This window comes from Trematomus bernacchii, unplaced genomic scaffold (genome assembly GCF_902827165.1).
Source record: "Trematomus bernacchii unplaced genomic scaffold, fTreBer1.1, whole genome shotgun sequence".
Classification (NCBI taxonomy): domain Eukaryota; kingdom Metazoa; phylum Chordata; class Actinopteri; order Perciformes; family Nototheniidae; genus Trematomus; species Trematomus bernacchii.
In genome coordinates this window covers 785,001-804,812 of record NW_022987668.1, presented here as the reverse complement: position 1 = coordinate 804,812, position 19,812 = coordinate 785,001, and the positions used below count along the sequence as shown (strand labels likewise).

The window sequence follows — 19,812 nt, the reverse complement described above, 5'->3', positions numbered from 1 at the left end:
CTTGTCTTTTTTGCTGATTTTACATTAATTTTAAAAGTATGTTGATCATTTTATAGGAAAATGTAGCTGTAATACTTCCAGGTTTTCTTTATGTTTGTACCAGGAAGTATGGATGGTGAAAGTACCAGTTTATTGTATATCACTGTTCTACATGTATGCCCATAGGTGTATAGACAACAATATCAAGGTTGTGTTATTGATTCTTATTGATGCTGGCATCACTTTGTTAGAAAATGTGGTGGGGACAATTTCTCCAGATTTAACATCAGCATAGCAGAAGACAAAAGATATTCCTCTCCTGGGTGTTGAACCTTGAGCACCTGCATGAAAAACCAATGCATATACCTCTGGACCACCATTGTGTTTTTAAAACAATGAACGTCCAACTAAATGTCTTCTTGTGATGTGATTTGGATTTAATTTGTACCTTTATTCACACAATGAGCGCACGGGTATGGAGGACCGAACAGAACTAAAAAATAAATGATGCATGAATACAGGAAAATAAATAAATACCAGAATAAAAAAAATAAAAAATTCATAAATATGGAAATAAAAAAATGAATATATAAATAAAAAAATATAGGTTGAGAATAAAACAGAAAAAATATTATTATATATTGTTAATGTATTTATACATTTATCTCACTTATATATTAGTCATTAATGTGTCTGTGCGTGTTTCACACAATGTTGTTTTGCTTGGTAGCCTCGTATTCTGTGGATACGACAACATTTATAACAAATTTCAACTGCTCTGAAAGTTTCAACAACTGCATGTGTTTTCTTAAACAATATCTTTGAGTTGCTATCATATTTTATTTAATGTCCTCTGACCAGTCCCACATTTATTTGGAAGCTTTGTGTAAAGTTGTACAACACAGTGCAAGGAGAAACACAGTGACTCTTCTCTCCTCAATAAATATTTTAACACCGGGAATTTCCGGCGTATTCATGTGTTGTATAAACCTTAAAGCCCCCTGAGATAAAAGTACCATTTGTGATATTATAATTTAAATAAACCCACTCTTTTATTAGAGAAATATATCTTAGTTAAGCATTGCATTGTACTGTATATCAGAAACTAAGCTACAGTGCAGTCATTGTCACAGTTTCACCAGGCAGGGGCAGCATTTCCTAGTTTCTTTTACCCTTTACCCCTCCTAGCAGCATGATGAATGATTATGTAATATCTGAAACTAGTCAAATTCGGAATGTGTCATTGTTTACTTATAAGGTCAAATTCATTTACAGGGACACATCTACTTAAACATGTTTCCCACTCAAATGGTGGTGGCGTTCTGGCCAGTCTACTAATATATGTACACATATATGGATATACTACTAAAAGAACCCAGTACTTTAAAGCTCTTTTCCAAAGATAAATATCCGTACAAATAGATTATCTTTTTTTAGGAGTATTTCCTATATAACAACATTCTAAATCACGGATATCAAATCGTACGTTGCAGAATTCTATTGGTCGACAGCTCTGCGTCACGGGGAATGAAGCATTTTCATTGGCTGCGACCTTCCTCGAACGCCTCTTCCTGGAATGTTACTGTTGTGTGAAATATCTTCCAATTAACCACCTTTTTAAAGTGTTATTTTTAAACGTTTCACTGCGATGACCAAGGGGAACAGAAGCCAGATGTTTTAGGGTGGAAAACCTGTGTTTAATAATACTAAATACCTCTGTATCTCCTCTGCGGGATCGCTGCAGGACCAGGCCATCGACTTTTCTTCAGCCAGCATCATACAGTCCCACAGTAAGGATTCCGGAACATCTTTAAATCTATTTATATAACATCATTTGCTTCTAGTTTTGCATCTAGTACAGTATTTCTTATTTGATCGATAATGGTCGTTTTTTCCCTTGTGCTGTGTTCCTCCGTACTGAATTGTCTTAATGAATGTGAATGGGTGCTCACTGAATGCTGCGTAAATGTTGATTTATGTCCATGACTACATTCAGTCCACACATGTATCCATCCTTCATTCATTCCCACAGCCTCCTCTAAAGTCAGACGGGTCATGCGGATGGGGGTCACTAGTGTGCATATCACCGGTTAATAATGGACTTTTGTTGGTTGTATAATAAGACTAAAGGTAATAAAATGAAACCAAGGGGCGAGGCGAAAAGAAAAACATTAGCAGAGGTTGGGAGTCACTTACACAGGCAAGAATTGTGACGTGGTCTTAGGAAAATGAGAGGCAGGCAATAAAGGATCCTGCTAGACCCGCGTTATTCATGTTGAAGGACTTCATTTGGAGGATGCCCAGATAGATCACCGTGACCGGATGAATGGATATTTGGCTTTTAGGATACCTCAAGGAAACTTTTTTCAATATTAATTAACGGGATGTACCTTCAATGACACTTTCACCGTGAATGGAATATTTACCTTGAAGCTCTGTTTTGGGATTTCTCTTATTATTGAACTGTATGAGTTGCTAGAATGGCAGCTGAAAACATGGCACTTTATGTGGAAGGTAAGTAGTCTTGTGGAGAGTATCTTACATGTCCAGCTGTAAACAATACCTATATAGGCTATGGCTCTAAGGTGGTTTAAAGGACAATACCTGTGTCTTTATGCTTCTTCCTTCATTAAATCGTATCTAGGCTTTTGATGGAAAATATTTAAATCTGTTTTTCCTCACTTAAAATGCAAACCAACTGCCTTGTCAATCACTGGTTCATTTATGTCAGTAGTCTACAGTGTTAGAGACTGTAATTTTGCCTCACATGCTGCCTGGGTATTTGGCTTTTTAGGATACTGTACCTCAAGGAAACTTTTGTATTAATATGTATGTGTACGTTCAATGACACTTATCTTAAGTTTTTGGATTTATCTTATTATTTAACTGTATGAATGGCAGATAGAAACATGCTACTTTATGTAGAAGGTAAGTAGTGTTGTGGACTATTACATGTCCAGATGAAAACATTACATCTTAGGCTCTTCCATACTTGTGTTTTTTTATGATTTTCCCTTCACTTAATGTAAATGTAATGCCTTGTCAATCCCTGTTTTTCATGTATTTCAATAGTCTTCAGTATTTCAGACTTTCAAATCAAATCAAATCAAGTTTTATTTATATAGCACATTTTAAAAACGATTTTTGGTCGAGCCAAAGTGCTGTACATGCAATAAAAAATACTTTACTGCGATAGCAAACAGAAGACAATAAATTACAACAGCAAATATAAAAATCAAACACAGGGACATGTCAGGAGTCGTGCTCCGCTCTGACTAGAAGGCCAGGGAGAAGAAGTGAGTCTTTAGTGTCGTTTTAAAAACCCCTAGGGTCTGGGCCGACCTCACATGGAGGGGCAGAGTGTTCCAGAGCCTGGGGCCAGCTGCTGCGAAGGCTCGGTGACCTCTGGGTTTTAGCCTGGTCTTGGGCACTATCAGTAGCAGCTGGTCACCCGACCTTAAAGCTCTGGCTGGGGTGTAGTGATGGATGAGTTCTGCTATATAAGCCGGAGCCAGCCCATTTAGTGCTTTAAAAACAAATAAAAAGAGTTTAAAATCAATTCGGAACCTAATTGTAAGCCAGTGCAATGAGGCCAGAATTGGGGTGATGTGGTGACGCTTTTTATGGCCAGTGAGAAGACATGCAGCTGCGTTCTGCACTAGCTGCAGGCGTCTAATGAGACTTTGCCTCACATGCTGTCTGATCCATCACATGACTTACCATGCTGTCAAAGTTGTGAACACTGTTTGAAGCTTTCAACTGAATAAAGCTCTGATATCTGAGTTATTCAGCTACTTAAAGTTGTCCATACATTATCCTTTGTATCACTACATGAGCATTTTGCTTGCCTACTACATACCATATCTCTTGAATTGAATTGAGATGGATTATAAACTCTAAATTCTTAAATGGCGAAGCTTTACATGTGTACATAAACACACTATTAAACCTCAAATATTTGCATGGACCTTTACAAAAATGCTATCAAGTGGCGCAATAGATATGTTTACAGAGCTGTTAAAGCCAACCTTTAACAGCTCTGCCTAACTTTCTTTCGGTTTTACAAAACCTGGAATGTACCTGGATTTTCTAGGTCAATACTTCTTTAGATCTGATTACAAGTCATGCACTCGCTGCAAGGTTTCCTTACCTATCCAACCATATGTGTCCTGTGATGATCTTCAATTGACCCCTATATAGTGTGATAAGATAATATAACTGCTGTAATAACTTGAACAGTTTTCCTCTGTTTTTAAGCTTATCTGTGTTTAAAATCTTTTGCTCCTGATAACAGTTAGTAAATGATGTCAAGATTTCAACAGTCCAATTTCCTAAAACATGACATTTATACTGATGACATGCGAATAAAAAACAGCGAATTCTCAGGATATATCAAATGTGTTGTATTGCTTGAGTAATGACTCTAAAGGTTAATTGATCATCCAAAATGTTCTGTTGATGGACTAGTTGATTGGATTTCGACGGTTCGGATACATTGTTCTGTACTATAACAGTATGGTTTGGTACTCAGCTTCTGTGATGTAAAATCAGACTAAAAAGATGTACAGGAATGTCAGGTGAACTTTGGAAATCCCAACATACAAAACAACTTTACTAGCTTTGTTCAGTGTCAGACAAGGTGAAAGCAGATGGTTTGAATGAATAACACGGGTAGAAAATTGTTTTGAGGATCCAGAGTTAGAGCTGCAACCATTACAAAAAGTAGATCCACAACTATTTTAATAATAGATCTGTAAAGCTACAAAGAGCTTTGGGCAGAAAATGCAGTTTTTTAACCACTCAAATGCTTTTCTCTGGTAAGTAACATATTAAACTGAATATCTTTGTGTTTTTGACTGAGAAAACAAGACATTTAAAGACATCTCTTTGGACTTAGAGTAACTGGGCTGGACACGTTTCATTATTTCACTATTGTCATTTGATACACAAAACAAGTAGTTGATTAATCTAAACAATCTGCAGAATACTCAATAATGAAATAATAATAATAATAATAATAATACACTTTATTTGTATAGCACCTTTCATGCACAAAGCAGCCCAAAGTGCTTCACAGAAAACACAACAATATTAAAATAATATTAAAATGAATACAGAACGAGATCAAACCTCTACTGTGATAATATGTTAAAATAAAACAATTTAAAAAAGAAAATTAAACATGTAAAATAAAAGCAAAACAGAAAGAAAACAGTAAAACATAGACAATGATACTAGTGACAATTGAAAGTCAATCCAAATGAAAATCCATATTAAAAAATATAGGTTTTTAATTTGCTTTTAAACATTTTCAAGGGAGCTTGCTGATCTAAGATCCACGGGGAGGTGTTCCATAGTTTAGGGCCGTAGAAACAGAACGCAGCCTCCCCAGATCTCTTGTGTGATACCCTTGTAATTTCTAAAAGCAGGGCAGTGGAGGATCTAAAGGGTTCTTGTTGGAACATAAAAAGAAAGGCAGTCGCTGAGATAAGAAGGTGCTAGGTGATGTAAAGCTTTGTAAGTTAATGATCATGAAAGGAACATGTTAGATCAAGGGTGTCAAACTCAAATACACAGTGGGCCAAAATAAAAAATGGGTACTAGTCGAGGGCCGGACTGGTTCAATGTTTATTGCAAAACTTATTGAAATGAACTTATTGCACATATTAAACCTGGAACTAACAAAGCTTAAATTATTGCCTATTCCATTAAACATTAAATAATCAGTTGCATTCATTTCTTATGGCTCTATCTGCAGTCATTTCTTATAATTACATTTTTCCACAGGCCAACAACAGCTTCAAAAAAACAATTTCCCTCAAAGAGAAAACCAAACATGCCCTGTTGTCTCAAGAGAAAAAGTGCAGAAGGAAACATCCATTGAAACTCAGTGTGCTGCTCTGTGATGCTAGTTCAAGCCAGATACTTGGCATCTCATCTTGGGTGCAAGTTCATCAATGTTTGGGGTCAGGCTCTGAGCGGAGGAGACCCTCAGGATTGAGTGAAGGTGTGCGTCCAATATGCCGGCGGGCCAGATCTAATAGTAATTAGCAATTATCCTGCGGGCCGAAATTAAATCCACCAAGGGCCTGATTTGGCCCCCGGGCCTTGAGTTTGACACGTGTGTTTAGACTGTGTGTTGCAGCAGTGTAAAAAACGTTGTAACCCCATCTCCCTCTCTCTGTCCGCTGAAGGTCTGAATAAAGGAGCGGCCAACGGGGGGATGGCTCAGTTCCAGGAAATGATGCGGCAGCAGCTGGAGAGCTCGATGAACGCAGAGCTGGAGAAACTGCTGGACAGCACCAAGGGCTCAGATAGAGAGGTACACCAACCTCTCTCTCTCTTTCCTTCTCTGTCTCCCCCTCTCTCTGTCTCTCCCTCTCTGATTCTCTCAGAGCATCTGGATGTGATTTAAAGGCTGGTTGGGTCACACACTAACACTGGAAAAGCACAAAAGTGACACATACTGTAGCGCAGTGCCAATAAGGAGACCCACCTTCATGCTTACAGACGCACACATACTTAAAGTGTACGTCAGAAGGTGAGGTTTAGGCAAACGTTCATCATCAATTATGATATAATGCGTCATTAGGGACTCCCAGCTCATATGAGACACCATATATTTTTCCTGTTGGCCCCAAATATAATTCTGTTGTTAGGAGTAGCCCCATGTTAATCCAAACTTGAGACTGTCTCAGCAATAGCAGCAAGAAAACTAGATTTGAGCGTCATTTCATCTGTTTTCTCTTTCCTAAGACGTTCATAGACCTTGAGACAAATCTGTCACTAAATAAAAAATTGCGTCCTAACACACTGTTTGACTCTTTTAGACGCTAACCAGGCACTCTCAATCTGCCACCTATCACAAAAGAAAAAGAGGTCACTCAGTACTTGACTCACACTTTGACTCCTTAAGTGTTTTCACATTTAAAGCGTGTGTACTTTCAATTCACAGTACTAGCAGTTATGCAATAAATAAGCCATGTACACACGCACATCTGTAGAGTACACACACATTCTTAGTTAATCACCGTTTGAGCTGAGCCGGTTTCTATTGCTTACCTTTTTCCAAGACCTTAGATGCCTTTTGTTCACTAATAGTCTTTCTTATTAATAGATCTGTAATTATCAATGTCATCATAAGACCGCAGAATGCTTTCAAACCACACCTCTGGGTTAACTACATTTTTTATTAATTATTTTTGACCTACACACACAACAATAATAACAATTGGTGCCCTTTCGGAAGCAGATTGTACATTTATTAAGTGAATGAATCTCTGATTGAGCCGAACTGCATATGTGACACATTTCTGCCCACCTGTTTGACATTAATGATGTTTTAAATAAAATGCTTTTGTTTTTCAGGTGTCCAGGAAAGACTTTGAGGGTTTCAGGAATCTTTTCCAAAGATTTCTGCAGGTGAAGGGACCTTCAATAGAGTGGATCAAGATACAAAGACCTCCAGAAGACTCGGTGAGTTTGTCAGGGTTTTTATTTTTGTGTGTGTTCTGCGCTAATGGGCTTGTATTGAAGAGAGCGAGAACATCACGTGTTTGTATCTCCTATAGGAACTTCTGTTGTTTGCCAAAAGCTCTTCATGTTTCTGCATCTTACAAGTGAAGATATATGAAGTTTGTATTGTCTTGTCACGAGAAAACTAAGCTAAGACTATAATGAATATCACAACACAAAACACTCCAGGAAGTCCATTAATCATTTATCCTCCTTCTCAATGATTACAAGACCAACAGTAAAATGACACTGAGGTACAAATCTAATATACGTTTATATGACGTGTGTCACCAGTGCACACAATCAGAACTGACCTTTGAACACCTTTTTTTTGTTGAAAACATTCCCCAATACGACACCTCTCGTTGCGTCTTCAGGTGGCCTCAGGTCTGGTGCACAAAGCAGGTTAACAATGGGAAATGAAAGAAACCGTATTCAGCTTTTCACCTCGAGTCAGGCGTGTGTTTTTAGACACGGGCGCACTCCTATTCCAGCACCCATCACTCATCATGAGGAGCTGTTGTGAAACCACTTGAAACTTCAGAAACATCCGACGAGATGACGGCAAACAAATTCTGAAAAAGTTAAATGATAGAGCTGCACTCAAAAGTTTGAGGTTTCATTCCTAAAGCTGACTGAATTTTTAATCAACCAGTCTTTTGTTCAAGTCTACTGATTCAGTTTAAACCTGGTATTTCTGCACAGTTGCAGACAAAGACTAGGCTACACTAATATCATTGCTATACTATTAGTAGAATTAGATTCCAGTAGTAGCTGCATAAGATTGTTTACGACTTGTGTTCTCCTAACATCTCCAATAACTCAAGTGCGTTGTAAAGTCCAAAAGTCAAGTTTTATTATTCTGCTCCACTACATATTTGTTGGCATTTAACCTTGGCAATTTCACCAATTTCTCCAAAAGCTTTTACGTAAGAAAGTCGATTTAACAAAAAAAACTACTTTAATTTGTCAGTCTCTTTTTCCACTTAAGGATTCTTTTTCAGGTCACAGATGTTTTATAATGTCACGTCATAAAATCAAAGGTTAATTTTAAGCTATTAAAACATATTTTTGGTACGGCCCTTTTTAAGCGATGCTCATCAACTCTTTACTTGTTGTGGTTTTGCGTGTTATCTGCCAAATGATATACCTCAGTTAATAAGTAAATGGTCCTGCCTGACTCTCTACTACTTCCCTGATGGCTCCCACAGGATTGTTGACATCCTCGTGGATTCATCTTCTTATTATAGAGACATGCATTTCCAAACATTTGGTCTACCTATGTTGTAAATGTATTATCTCTTCGATGTACACACGGCATCTATTGCACGTCTGTCCGTCCTGGGAGAGGGATCCCTCCTCTGTTGCTCTCCCTGAAGTTTCTCCCATGTTCCCATTTAAACTGTGGGGTTTTTTCTTTGGATGTTTTTTAATCAACATTTAAAAAACACTTTGTCCCAACAGTAAAAACACTTAAAACATGACCTGATTACTCAGCATGTGTTAATGATTTTCTTTTAATGACATATTTCCACCACATGAAAAAGGGCCTCATAGATAAGGTCAAGTGACATCAGAGATAACAGTGTTACAGTGTCCTGAAGAGTCATAAATATCTGTTTCCACTCAATGTTAATCTGGGTGTGTGATGACAGCTTGAATAGGAAAAGCCTGGCTGAAGTCCAAGTGGAGCTATTTGAGGCTTAATAGTTATTATTTAGTCAGAGTAAGTATTACTAAAGTGTATTCAACTTGGCCTGGTGTGCTCTTGAGTCTCGTGTGTTTTCACTCAGACAAACAGAACTGTAAATCATTCATCTGTTTTATTGAAACAGCATAAATCAAACATGTGGCTCATGGTCATGGACTCGTTTATTACATGATTTATTTCGTAAATCTAAGGGTATTCAGTGCCAAATTTAGCAATTACATGAACATTAGACTTAATGAAATCTTAAATTTGAGAGCAGTACAGTTACAGATAAGCTGTAAACAAAGTGGTATCAGTTTTAAATTAAAACATTGCGTAACAAAGGGGCGGTTTTAACCAGTCTAACCACAGTTTAATGGCCAGGAAATTCGCTTTAGTGTTCAAGTTTTCTTTATCCTGAGAGTTTGAAACCAGTCCTTTCAACTTAACACTTTTAATTAAATGACATTTGTGATTCATGACACCTCCACTGTTACAGCTCAGTTGCATGTCAGAGGAAACAACGAGTCCATTGTCACTTGTTTCCCATTTCTTCCAAGCCAAAGCCATGTGGGATATTGCTGCAGCGGAAGTATTCAGAAGTCCTTAACAAAAACTGTTTGATAGTGAGAGCAGAGCAGTCACACAGTCAGGGGGGTTTGAGTCCCATGGGAGACACCAATATAGGAATGATATGCTCTAGTCTTTGCATTTTGAAGCATTTGTTAAGTGAGTGGCACATCAGAATAATCTGCAGCTTCAGCATCATCAACATTTAAACCAGTGAGATACATGGAGTTGAGTTTAGAGGCACAGAGACAGTGTTTTTCTTATTATAGATTCAGGTTGAAATGTAGTTTTTTAAGACATTAGTCATTTGACGCATTACGGTGATAATGCTTCAGTGAGGGTCAGGCAAACTAATATTTCCATAATATTGTTCTGGTTTTGCAGAGTTTTGAAAACAAAAATGGACTTGAGGTGACTGAATTGGTCATAAAGGAACCCCTGCCTGAAATAGACTGCTTTGTTTACTTTCATAACATAGTGACATCACTATGTAACACCCATACTTCTATAGAGTGCCACAGTGACGCGTCCTAAAACCCGAAAGTAAGCTTCTTCCGGTTCCTTCGACAAAAACCAATGCAATTATCATCATAAATCAATCGATCATAAATCTATCGATTAGATTTATGATTCGAAAATTATAAAAGTAGGGTAGTCATGTGGATATTATCCGGCTGAACAAAACGTGATCTGTCTCTTAAATGTGTGTCAACCACAGACCTTATTTCGAGCTATTTTCCAAAATCCTATGGAGAAATTGCATTGGTTTTTGTCGAAGGAACCGGAAGGAGTTTACTTCCGGTTTTTAGGACACGTCACTGTGGCACTCTATTGCCTAGCGCTCCAACACATTGTACGTGATGTGAAGGGGCGGGACATCTCTAAGCAGTTGACCAATCACACCAGAGCAGGCCAGCTAACCAATCAGAGCAGACTGGGCTCTGGTTTCAGACAGAGGGTGAAAAGAGGTGCTGCAGCACAGGCAGTATGAGAAAAATAAAGAGCTTTTTGAACATTAAAGCATGGAGACATGTCCCAGTAGAGACACTACATACAAATATGATCCTGAAAATGAGCATACTGTATAGGGCCCCTTGAATTAGTCAGCTTGTGCTTCCTATACAAGTTGCTGATGCCTTTGGAGATTGTTCATGCTGATAGCTTGAACAACATTGTTATCTTGAATAACATTTGTATCTCCACTTTCACACATACAAAGCCAATCAAAGTGCCGACTCATCAGAGTTTCTTCGAGGTGCTTGTGCAGGATTTCCTGGTTCCCTTTAACTGAAAGTAACTCTCATTTTGTAGCTCTTCCTTAGTTTCCAGTCACAAGGGATGCTTCTGTCTGCTGAGACACTGAGTTTCCATGTTATGTGTAAACTTCAAAGTGCAAGACTTAAAGGTTTAACAGAGTTTTGAAACAAAATAGGATTAGGTTTCACCTCAAGGGAGGATCTTTGAAGTGTGAACGCAGTGTTATGTGTCAGTCAAAGTGTTGCACATGAGAGAAGCCTGTACTGAGATACATGACTGTTTGTTTGCTGTGTTTGAAACACTGAGAAACTTCCTGCTTCCTCTCCTACTGTGACTTTGTGTTGAACTCAGCCAAGTTGTTAAGAAGCTGGAAATCGTCATGATGAAATATCTTTTGCCCAGATACAATCATTTATTTTTAATTCACTGTGAAGTAAAACAGGCCTTTCTCCTTGTTTACAATCCAAGTACAGTGGTCTGTTTTATAGAGAACAATGGGTTGATCCTCATGTGTTTTTATTTTGTTGTCATGGTAGAAATATGAGTCATAATATAATTTAAAACAGTGCCGCTGTGAAGTGTTAAAGGGTAAGGAGAGATGTGTGCTGAGGCATTAAAGCAGGCAAAACACACACCCATGTTACATCTCAAAATGATGCACATTGTTTTAATTGTCCCCACATTCCTCACCAGCTTGCATGGATTAGTGTCTCAGGATTTAATACCCTGACAATAGTCTCTAATAAGTCTCTTATTAAGGACGGGCATACAATGATTTTCATGTGTGAGCATTTTTTACATTATCTTCTGTCATTAAAAGTCATGTGACAGAAGTTCACATTTGAAAACCATCGTGTGTCTAGAGCAGGGGGGTCAAACTCAAATACACAGTGGGCCAAAATAAAAAAATGGGTACTAGTCGAGGGCCGGACTGGTTCAATGTTTATTGCAAAACTTATTGAATGAACTTATTGCACATATTAAACCTGGAACTAACAAAGCTTAAATTATTGCCTATAAAAACAACATTAAACATTAAATAATCAGTTGCATTAATTTCTTATGGCTCTATCTGCAGCTTTTCCAGAGTCATTTCTTATGATTACATTTCTCCACAGGCCAACAACAGCTTCAAAAAAACTATTTCCCTCAAAGAACAAACCAAACATGCCCTGCTGTCTCAAGAAACAAAGTGCAGAAGGAAACATCCATGTAAACTCAGTGTGCTGCTCTGTGATGCTAGTTCAAGCCAGATACTTGGCATCTCATCTTGGGTGCAAGGTCATCAATGTTTGGGGTCAGGCTCTGAGCGGAGGAGATCCTCAGGATGGAGTGAAGGTGTGATTTGCCCCCCGGGCCTTGAGTTGGACACATGTGGTCTAAAGGGATGTGTTTTGATTTCTGATGTGGATTTTTATACGTGATTTCCTGAAGCTTCTCCACCCTGCTAAGATTTAACTTTGAGCGATGTGTTTCAGATTGATGTGATGAAAGCTTTACCAGGACGCTGCACTTAATGTATTTATGGAAACTGATGACTAGACAGTGTCCTCAACCTTTTAGATTTTTTTCTGCTCATGTTTCCCTCTCAGATTGTCTCATTAAAAATGATTTTTATCTTCTCTCCACTTCTCTTAAGGCACCATTACTGAGGGGTTTGCAATATGTGTTTAATGGCTTTAGTAATACTTATTGAATCATTCCCTAGTGCTTAATAGATCAGTTATTAGCCTATTTTAAGGGGGTTTTCAAAAAGGGACAGCTTCCTGATTCGCTGTAAGATTTACAAATAATAGTTGTTTGTCGGTACACTAAGGGTATTTTTCTCATGGGAAGTAAAACTGAAATTCCCAATCGTCAGCTCTGCAAGTTAAAACAAATATCATTTGTTGCCTAATAGTTTGCTCTCACTTCCTGTTGTGAAATACAGCCTGTGGTCCAAATATTCTTTCCAAAGAAAAGTCACACATTAAGCAAAGGACTGCTAAATAGTTCGTTATGTTTAATGTCATTGCAATGTCACCTTGGGCTATGAACACATTGCAAAACACTGTCATATTGCAACATGGGATTTTTGTGAAATAGGTTGTAGAAAACTGCACCTTTTTTAGTTTTCAGTTCAACATCTAATTGGTTAATGTGTAAGCAATTAAAGGCAGAACTGAGAACAAATAAAACAAGGTCTGTTTATTTGTGGTCATTTTGTAATGACTGAGATATTATTCAATATAGCCACATATCCTCATATCGTGCATCCCTAATTAAGAGGATGTCATGCCAGAGATGTTGCTGCCTGGCGTTTGTCAGCCTGTTTGATTCTGTCTCACTGAACATTGACACAACTTCCTCAGTTTCTCCCCTGGCTCTGGACTCTGTAACCAAACACAGAAACACAAAGCCTCATCTGTCTTTTCCTCCTCCGTCAGCGAAGAGTAACTGCATCGCTCCCCCATTCTGAGCCGCCTCATTTATTTGTGCAAGATGGAGAAGAGTAAAGATGGAGATAGGAGCAGGAGAAGATGAATGAAGTGTGAAAAGAGGAGGCTTACAGTTTCATAAAGGGAGACGGAGAGAAGATTAGAGGTTTGGAGAGACAAGTTTTGCAACAGGGAACATCAAGTGAAGGAGAAAATGACAGAGACACACAGTAATGAGATGGGGAGTGGGGGGGGGAAGAGGGTGAGGATACATGATTGGGCATCATCCTGTCCCAGTCAGGAGAGTAAAGGAAAATGGGAACTACATTTTTTAACAACCACTGGATTTAATACCTTGACAATAAGTCGAGTCATTTCTTATGATTACATTTTTCCACAGGCCAACAACAGCTTCAAAAAAACGATATCCCTCAAAGAACAAACCAAACATGCGCTGTTGTCTCAAGAAAGAAAGTGCAGAAGGAAACATCCATTGAAACTCAGTGTGCTGCTCTGTGATGCTAGTTCAAGCCAGATACTTGGCATCTCATCTTGGGTGCAAGTTCATCAATGTTTGGGCTCAGGCTCTGAGCTGAGGAGATCCTCAGGATTGAGTGAAGGTGTGCGTGCAATATACCGGCGGGCCTGATCTAATAGTAATTAGAAATTATCTTGCGGGCCGAAATTTAACCAACCAAGGGCCTGATTTGGCCCCCGGGCCTTGAGTTTGACACATGTGCTCTAGACTCTAGACGCATGGGTTTTGATTTCTGATGTGGATTTTCATCAGCGCTTTTCTGAAGCTTCTCCACCCCGCTAAGATTTAACTTTGAGCAATGTGTTTCAGATTGATTTGATGAAAGTGAGGAGAGTAAAGGACAATGGGAACTACATTTTTTAACAACCATTGCCAAAGACAGCCACTGAATTCAAAATCTTCCGCCAACAAAATGAATAATCCAGTATCATTTTAAGCTATAAAACCACACAGCTGACATAGATGAGCTGACAATGACAGGAATGTGTACCTGGCTTCATAGTCAAATGCCAACATGCTTCAAAGATAAAGGGGAAAACCCTAACCTCTACATCCTGGTTCATACAGTCTAAATATACAGTTTGCAAAAAACAAGAATAAAGGACTGCTTTCTATCATCTTGTGCACATGTTAATTATTATTTGTATATCAAAATGAGTCAGTCCTGAGTTATAGTTTGCTTAGCTCTATAGTTTCTAGAAAATCCCGATGTTACTTAAAGGTTTCGAGTTCACTATCAAACCCAATTGCTCCCTCACCAACAGCTGTCCCCAGAGGAGGAAAGCTACGTCAAAGTTTCCTCGTGTTTTTCCAGTTTCTTTTCCCAGTTTCTTTAGAGCAGGTTTTTTTGTATCACTTCTTTTGCCTGCTCTGAACACAGTTTCTTTAGAGCAGGTTTGTTGGGGTGTTGGAAAAAGGTCAAATCCCCAGAGTTTAAGCCATCTTTGTGTTCCACCACTCCTGTGCATGACAGGTATTTTAAAGGTTAGCATCTGACCGTCAAAAGAGCATTGGATTTACCTGCTCTGTACATTTCAGTTCAGACGTGGCCTCCATCCGGTATTACTCGTAAGATCTTCATGCTGTTATATGTGTGCCTGCTCAGAAATGTACTCTTTACATAGCTGACAGTACATTTTCTCCTGCATCCACTAAGATATGCATCATACTACCATGGCCCTTAGTACTGTAACATGATGAAAACACATTTGGGAGAAGGATGCAAATCGATCAAAATCAGCTGTCCGTATTTTTATAATCAAGCTACTTTTTTCCTGTTGTGGAAACACTAAGAAATACTGCAGATTATCCTTCAAGCTACTGTCACTTAATCCACACTGACATTTGAGATATGCTGACATTATGTGTTTGATTTAGAGCCATTGAATAAAAGCCAGATGTAGCTGATGTTAACGTAATGATATTCTACAGAATTATCTGGTCATTAATGTTTTTTATAACAGCCAAAAGCCGCTGTCTAAATCCTCAAAAGGTGGAAATCTGATCTTGAACTATTTCCAAAATGCTGGTTTAATGTGAAACATCCTGATGAGCAGAAAACATCTGTTTCTGTATTCAGATCACTGTCAGCAATGAAAACAATATTTTCTTCATACATTTTCAATAGCATGAAGATCTCAAGTTATTCCCAGAATTAGACCAATGTTGTCTGTACATGACAGACGAAGTTATCCATTCCTCTTTCTGTCAGCAACATGCAAATATTTCAAATGAACAGTGCTTTTACCACCAAAGCTGGTGTAACATCAAGTCAAACTTGTTCTCCGAGCAACAAGTCTGTTATCTCTGGTTCAGTGGAAACACAGTTTGATTCCAGACATGTAGACATCTTCCCTTTCCATTTTATTCACACATTGCACAAACCATATTTTAGTTGCAGGCTATAACACTTTGAATCCTTCTGAAGTGTATGGCTTGAAGAAATACTTCCTAAATGAACATCTGTAGATCAGTTGTGCTACATTGAATTGATGAAGAAAACTGTTTTTCTCACGTACCTCAACGGTGAACACAGAATCCAAAAAAACGTGAAAAGTCTTGATGAATTGAAGAAAATGGGGGCAGCGTTTTACAGCAAAACATTATCAAAACAACCGTTTACAAGCCTCTACACAAGTCTCATGTATCCAGTCGTTGGTTAATTATTTCCCTTACCCATGCTTTATAGGTTTAATTTCATTAAACATCTACTTTTAAAACACTTCCACATAAGAGTGAGTCATCTTTATTCAGAAGTGATTTTGGTTTTGGTGAAAAAGCATGTGTTTCGAAGGGAGTGAGCATACTGTACGATTGGATACATGAGACTTTGATTATTCAGCACAAGTAGTGGGTGAGTTTGTAAGAGTTGTGAAAGAAGGACCCATTTACTTTAATTCATCAAGACTTTTATCTGTTTTGAATTCTTCGTTCAACAAGGAATTTAGTGAGAACATCTTTAGAAATTCAAGCTAACACAGATTGAGTAATTTATAGAAAAATAATAATTTGAGGTGTGAAATATCCCTTTAATTAAGAACCAGTAGTATTTCCCTCAGTCGGGCCAGAGAGGTGTTTCCTGCTGGCTTCCGAGTGCTGTGTTCACTTGGAGTATATTAGCATTAGCGTACACACACACACACACACACACACAGGAGAAGGGGAAAAAGCAGGCCCCGTCTGTACCGCCCTGAAAGGGAAACGAACATCTGGAAGTGGAAGCCTTTTAACTGCGGGGCTGCAGGGGTAGGATGGGGATCCCAGAGGAAAGTTGCTCAATATAAAACCACACATGCTAACAGCCTCTCTCTTACTTCTCTGTGAATTCTTGCTTACTTTCTAAATGTCTTTTTTGTTTTCCAATACCTGCAAAGATTTAGAAATGAAACCGCTTTAATATATGATAACAGTGAGTGTTCACCACCCACCTGTGCTCCTTTCATGTAAGTCAGTTGACAAATAAAAACAACTCTGTGTCCAGGTTGTCACTATCAGAATGAGAATTCCTTTATTAGTCCTGCAGCGGTGACATTTGCAGTGTTACAGCAGAGGTGAATTGGCAGATAAAAGTGTGTGTAGATTGTTCTGTGGGGGGTGGGGTGGGCGAGTTAGCCACCAGAGGAGAGATAGCGCCTGTTTCCATCAGGAGGTCTGCAGTGTGTCCGCAACACTGATTGGTGGAGCTGTGCTTTAAGCAGGAAAGGACACAGGGACACATCCTGGCTTTTCATTTCCTCACACACACACACACACACACACACACACACACACACACACACACACACACACACACACACACACACACACACACACACACACACACACACACACACACACACACAGTTATTATAGGAAGGCATAGGCACACAGAGAGTTGACAGGCTCGCTCACTTCCCAGCATCTAAAAGCTGTTGTAACATTTAGTCAGAATGGACTCTCCCTGGATTCTTCTGCACATTACTCACCCTTTTAAACTAGATTACAAAAAACAGAAAATCCCAAAGAGTGAAATGTAATCAAGCTGAAAGGAACTTGAGGAGAAACACAACCACAGAGTGAGAGCAGTGTGTGTGTGTGCTGCTCGTTCCGGTGAGTTTACACACAGCAGTGTCCCTGGTTCTCTGTGTTAATGGGTTTGTTGTTTCAGAAGAACTCATCCTCTCTCACTCCTCTCTGCTCTGCGGGAGACATTTAAAATAAGTCGATACATGATGTGTGAAAACGCTGATGATAGGTGTGGTATTGACCCAGTAATGTGGTTTTAAACACACACACACACACACACACACTATACTATACTCTGCTTTTGCTGCCTCGCCAACCAAAGTGCTAAATACTGCATTTAAAACAGCTGCGTTAAGACATGGCAATCAACATCCGCGACGTTTACACAAAAACATGCCACAAAATGTGTCATGTGTCTTCAAGGGTATTCCGGTAAAGCCTTTGACATTACTAAATTGTTTTAAATAACTACTGAAATCTGCATAATCCAAGAAATGATAACCAAAAACACTTGATTCAAGGCAAGGCAAGTTTATTTATATAGGCAAGGCAAGTTTATTTATACAGCACCTTTCCGCACACGGCAACCCAAAGTGCTTTACAAAATAAGATAAAAGACATTTAAGAACAAATACAGAGGAATCACATTATAAAAAGGCATTTAAAAAGCAAAGATAGTCAAATCAACACAACAGGTATAACATACATGGATAAAAGCCAAACTGCAGTTTGAATTAAAACAACTCATCCAAATGCTGCGTCGAAAAGAAAAGTTTTTAATCTGGATTTAAAAATATCAACAGTTGCAGCTGACCTGCAGGATTCAGGCAGTTTGCTCCAGATGGTTGGGGCATAAAAAGGAAATGCTGTTTCTCCTTGTTTAGTTCTGAGTCTTGCAGCAGAGAGCAGACCCGTCAGAAGACCTGAGACTCCTGGGTGGTTAAGAGAAACTAGATAGATAGATAGATAGATAGATAGATAGATGGATTTAGACTTTATTGATCCCAATTTGGGACATGTTTGCGTTGCAGCAGCATAAAAAACAAGGCAATGTACATAAGAGAAATTAAGACACCTGACCCTCTCTGTCTTCCTCTCCTGCTGGTTCCCTGACCCTCTCTCTTCCTCTCCTGCTGGTTCCCTGACCCTCTCTCTCTTCCTCCCCTGCTGGTTCCCTGACCCTCTCTCTCTCTTCCTCTCCTGCTGGTTCCCTGACCCTCTCTCTCTTCCTCCCCTGCTGGTTCCCTGACCCTCTCTCTCTCTTCCTCTCCTGCTGGTTCCCTGACCCTCTCTCTCTTCCTCTCCTGCTGGTTCCCTGACCCTCTCTCTCTTCCTCTCCTGCTGGTTCCCTGACCCCCTCTCTCTTCCTCTCCTGTTGGTTCCCTAACCCTCTCTCTCTTCCTCTCCTGCTGGTTCCCTGACCCTCTCTGTCTTCCTCTCCTCCTGGTTCCCTGACCCTCTCTGTCTTCCTCTCCTGCTGGTTCCCTGACCCTCTCTGTCTTCCTCTCCTCCTGGTTCCCTGACCCTCTCTCTTCCTCTCCTGCTGGTTCCCTGACCCTCTCTCTCTTCCTCTCCTGCTGGTTCCCTGACCCTCTCTCTCTTCCTCTCCTGCTGGTTCCCTGACCCTCTCTCTCTTCCTCTCCTGCTGGTTCCCTGACCCCCTCTCTCTTCCTCTCCTGTTGGTTCCCTAACCCTCTCTCTCTTCCTCTCCTGCTGGTTCCCTGACCCTCTCTCTCTTCCTCTCCTGCTGGTTCCCTGACCCTCTCTGTCTTCCTCTCCTGCTGGTTCCCTGACCCTTTCTCTCTTCCTCTCCTCCTGGTTCCCTGACCCTCTCTCTCTTCCTCTCCTGCTGGTTCCCTGACCCTCTCTCTCTTCCTCTCCTGCTGGTTCCCTGACCCTTTCTCTCTTCCTCTCCTGCTGGTTCCCTGACCCTTTCTCTCTTCCTCTCCTGCTGGTTCCCTGACCCTCTCTGTCTTCCTCTCCTGCTGGTTCCCTGACCCTCTCTTTTCCTCTCCTCAGATCCTGCCCTACGAGAGGATCTTGGGCCGCGGCCTGCCGGACAGCGTGGCCGACTGCCTGAACAAGCTGGTGGTGGTGAAGCTGAACGGAGGCCTGGGGACCAGCATGGGCTGCAAGGGCCCCAAGAGCCTGATCAGCGTCCGCAACGAGAACACCTTCCTGGACCTCACCGTGCAGCAGATAGAGGTACAGAACCAGCGATACCTGGCTCTAAGGCCTTGGAGATTAGAGGCACTTATTTGTTGGATTGACCGTGTTTGGGATTGTTGAAAATAGAGATTTTTTTGCAGTAAATGCCGTAAAACTTTAATAGGCAGCAGAGA

The 19,812-nt window shown here is 39.8% G+C and overlaps 1 protein-coding gene across 1 annotated transcript in view; it reads left to right on the top strand.

The window, feature by feature from the left end:
* Positions 1–2,478: 2,478 nt before the first annotated feature.
* The window catches only part of ugp2b (UDP-glucose pyrophosphorylase 2b), a gene marked incomplete at its 5' end in the record, with an annotated part of 40,549 nt that continues 23,215 nt past the window's right edge, over positions 2,479–19,812 (top strand). The window contains 4 exon segments of the mRNA XM_034135942.1: positions 2,479–2,493; positions 6,174–6,301; positions 7,348–7,455; positions 19,490–19,675. Coding sequence (XP_033991833.1) covers positions 6,203–6,301; positions 7,348–7,455; positions 19,490–19,675 — 393 coding nt within the window.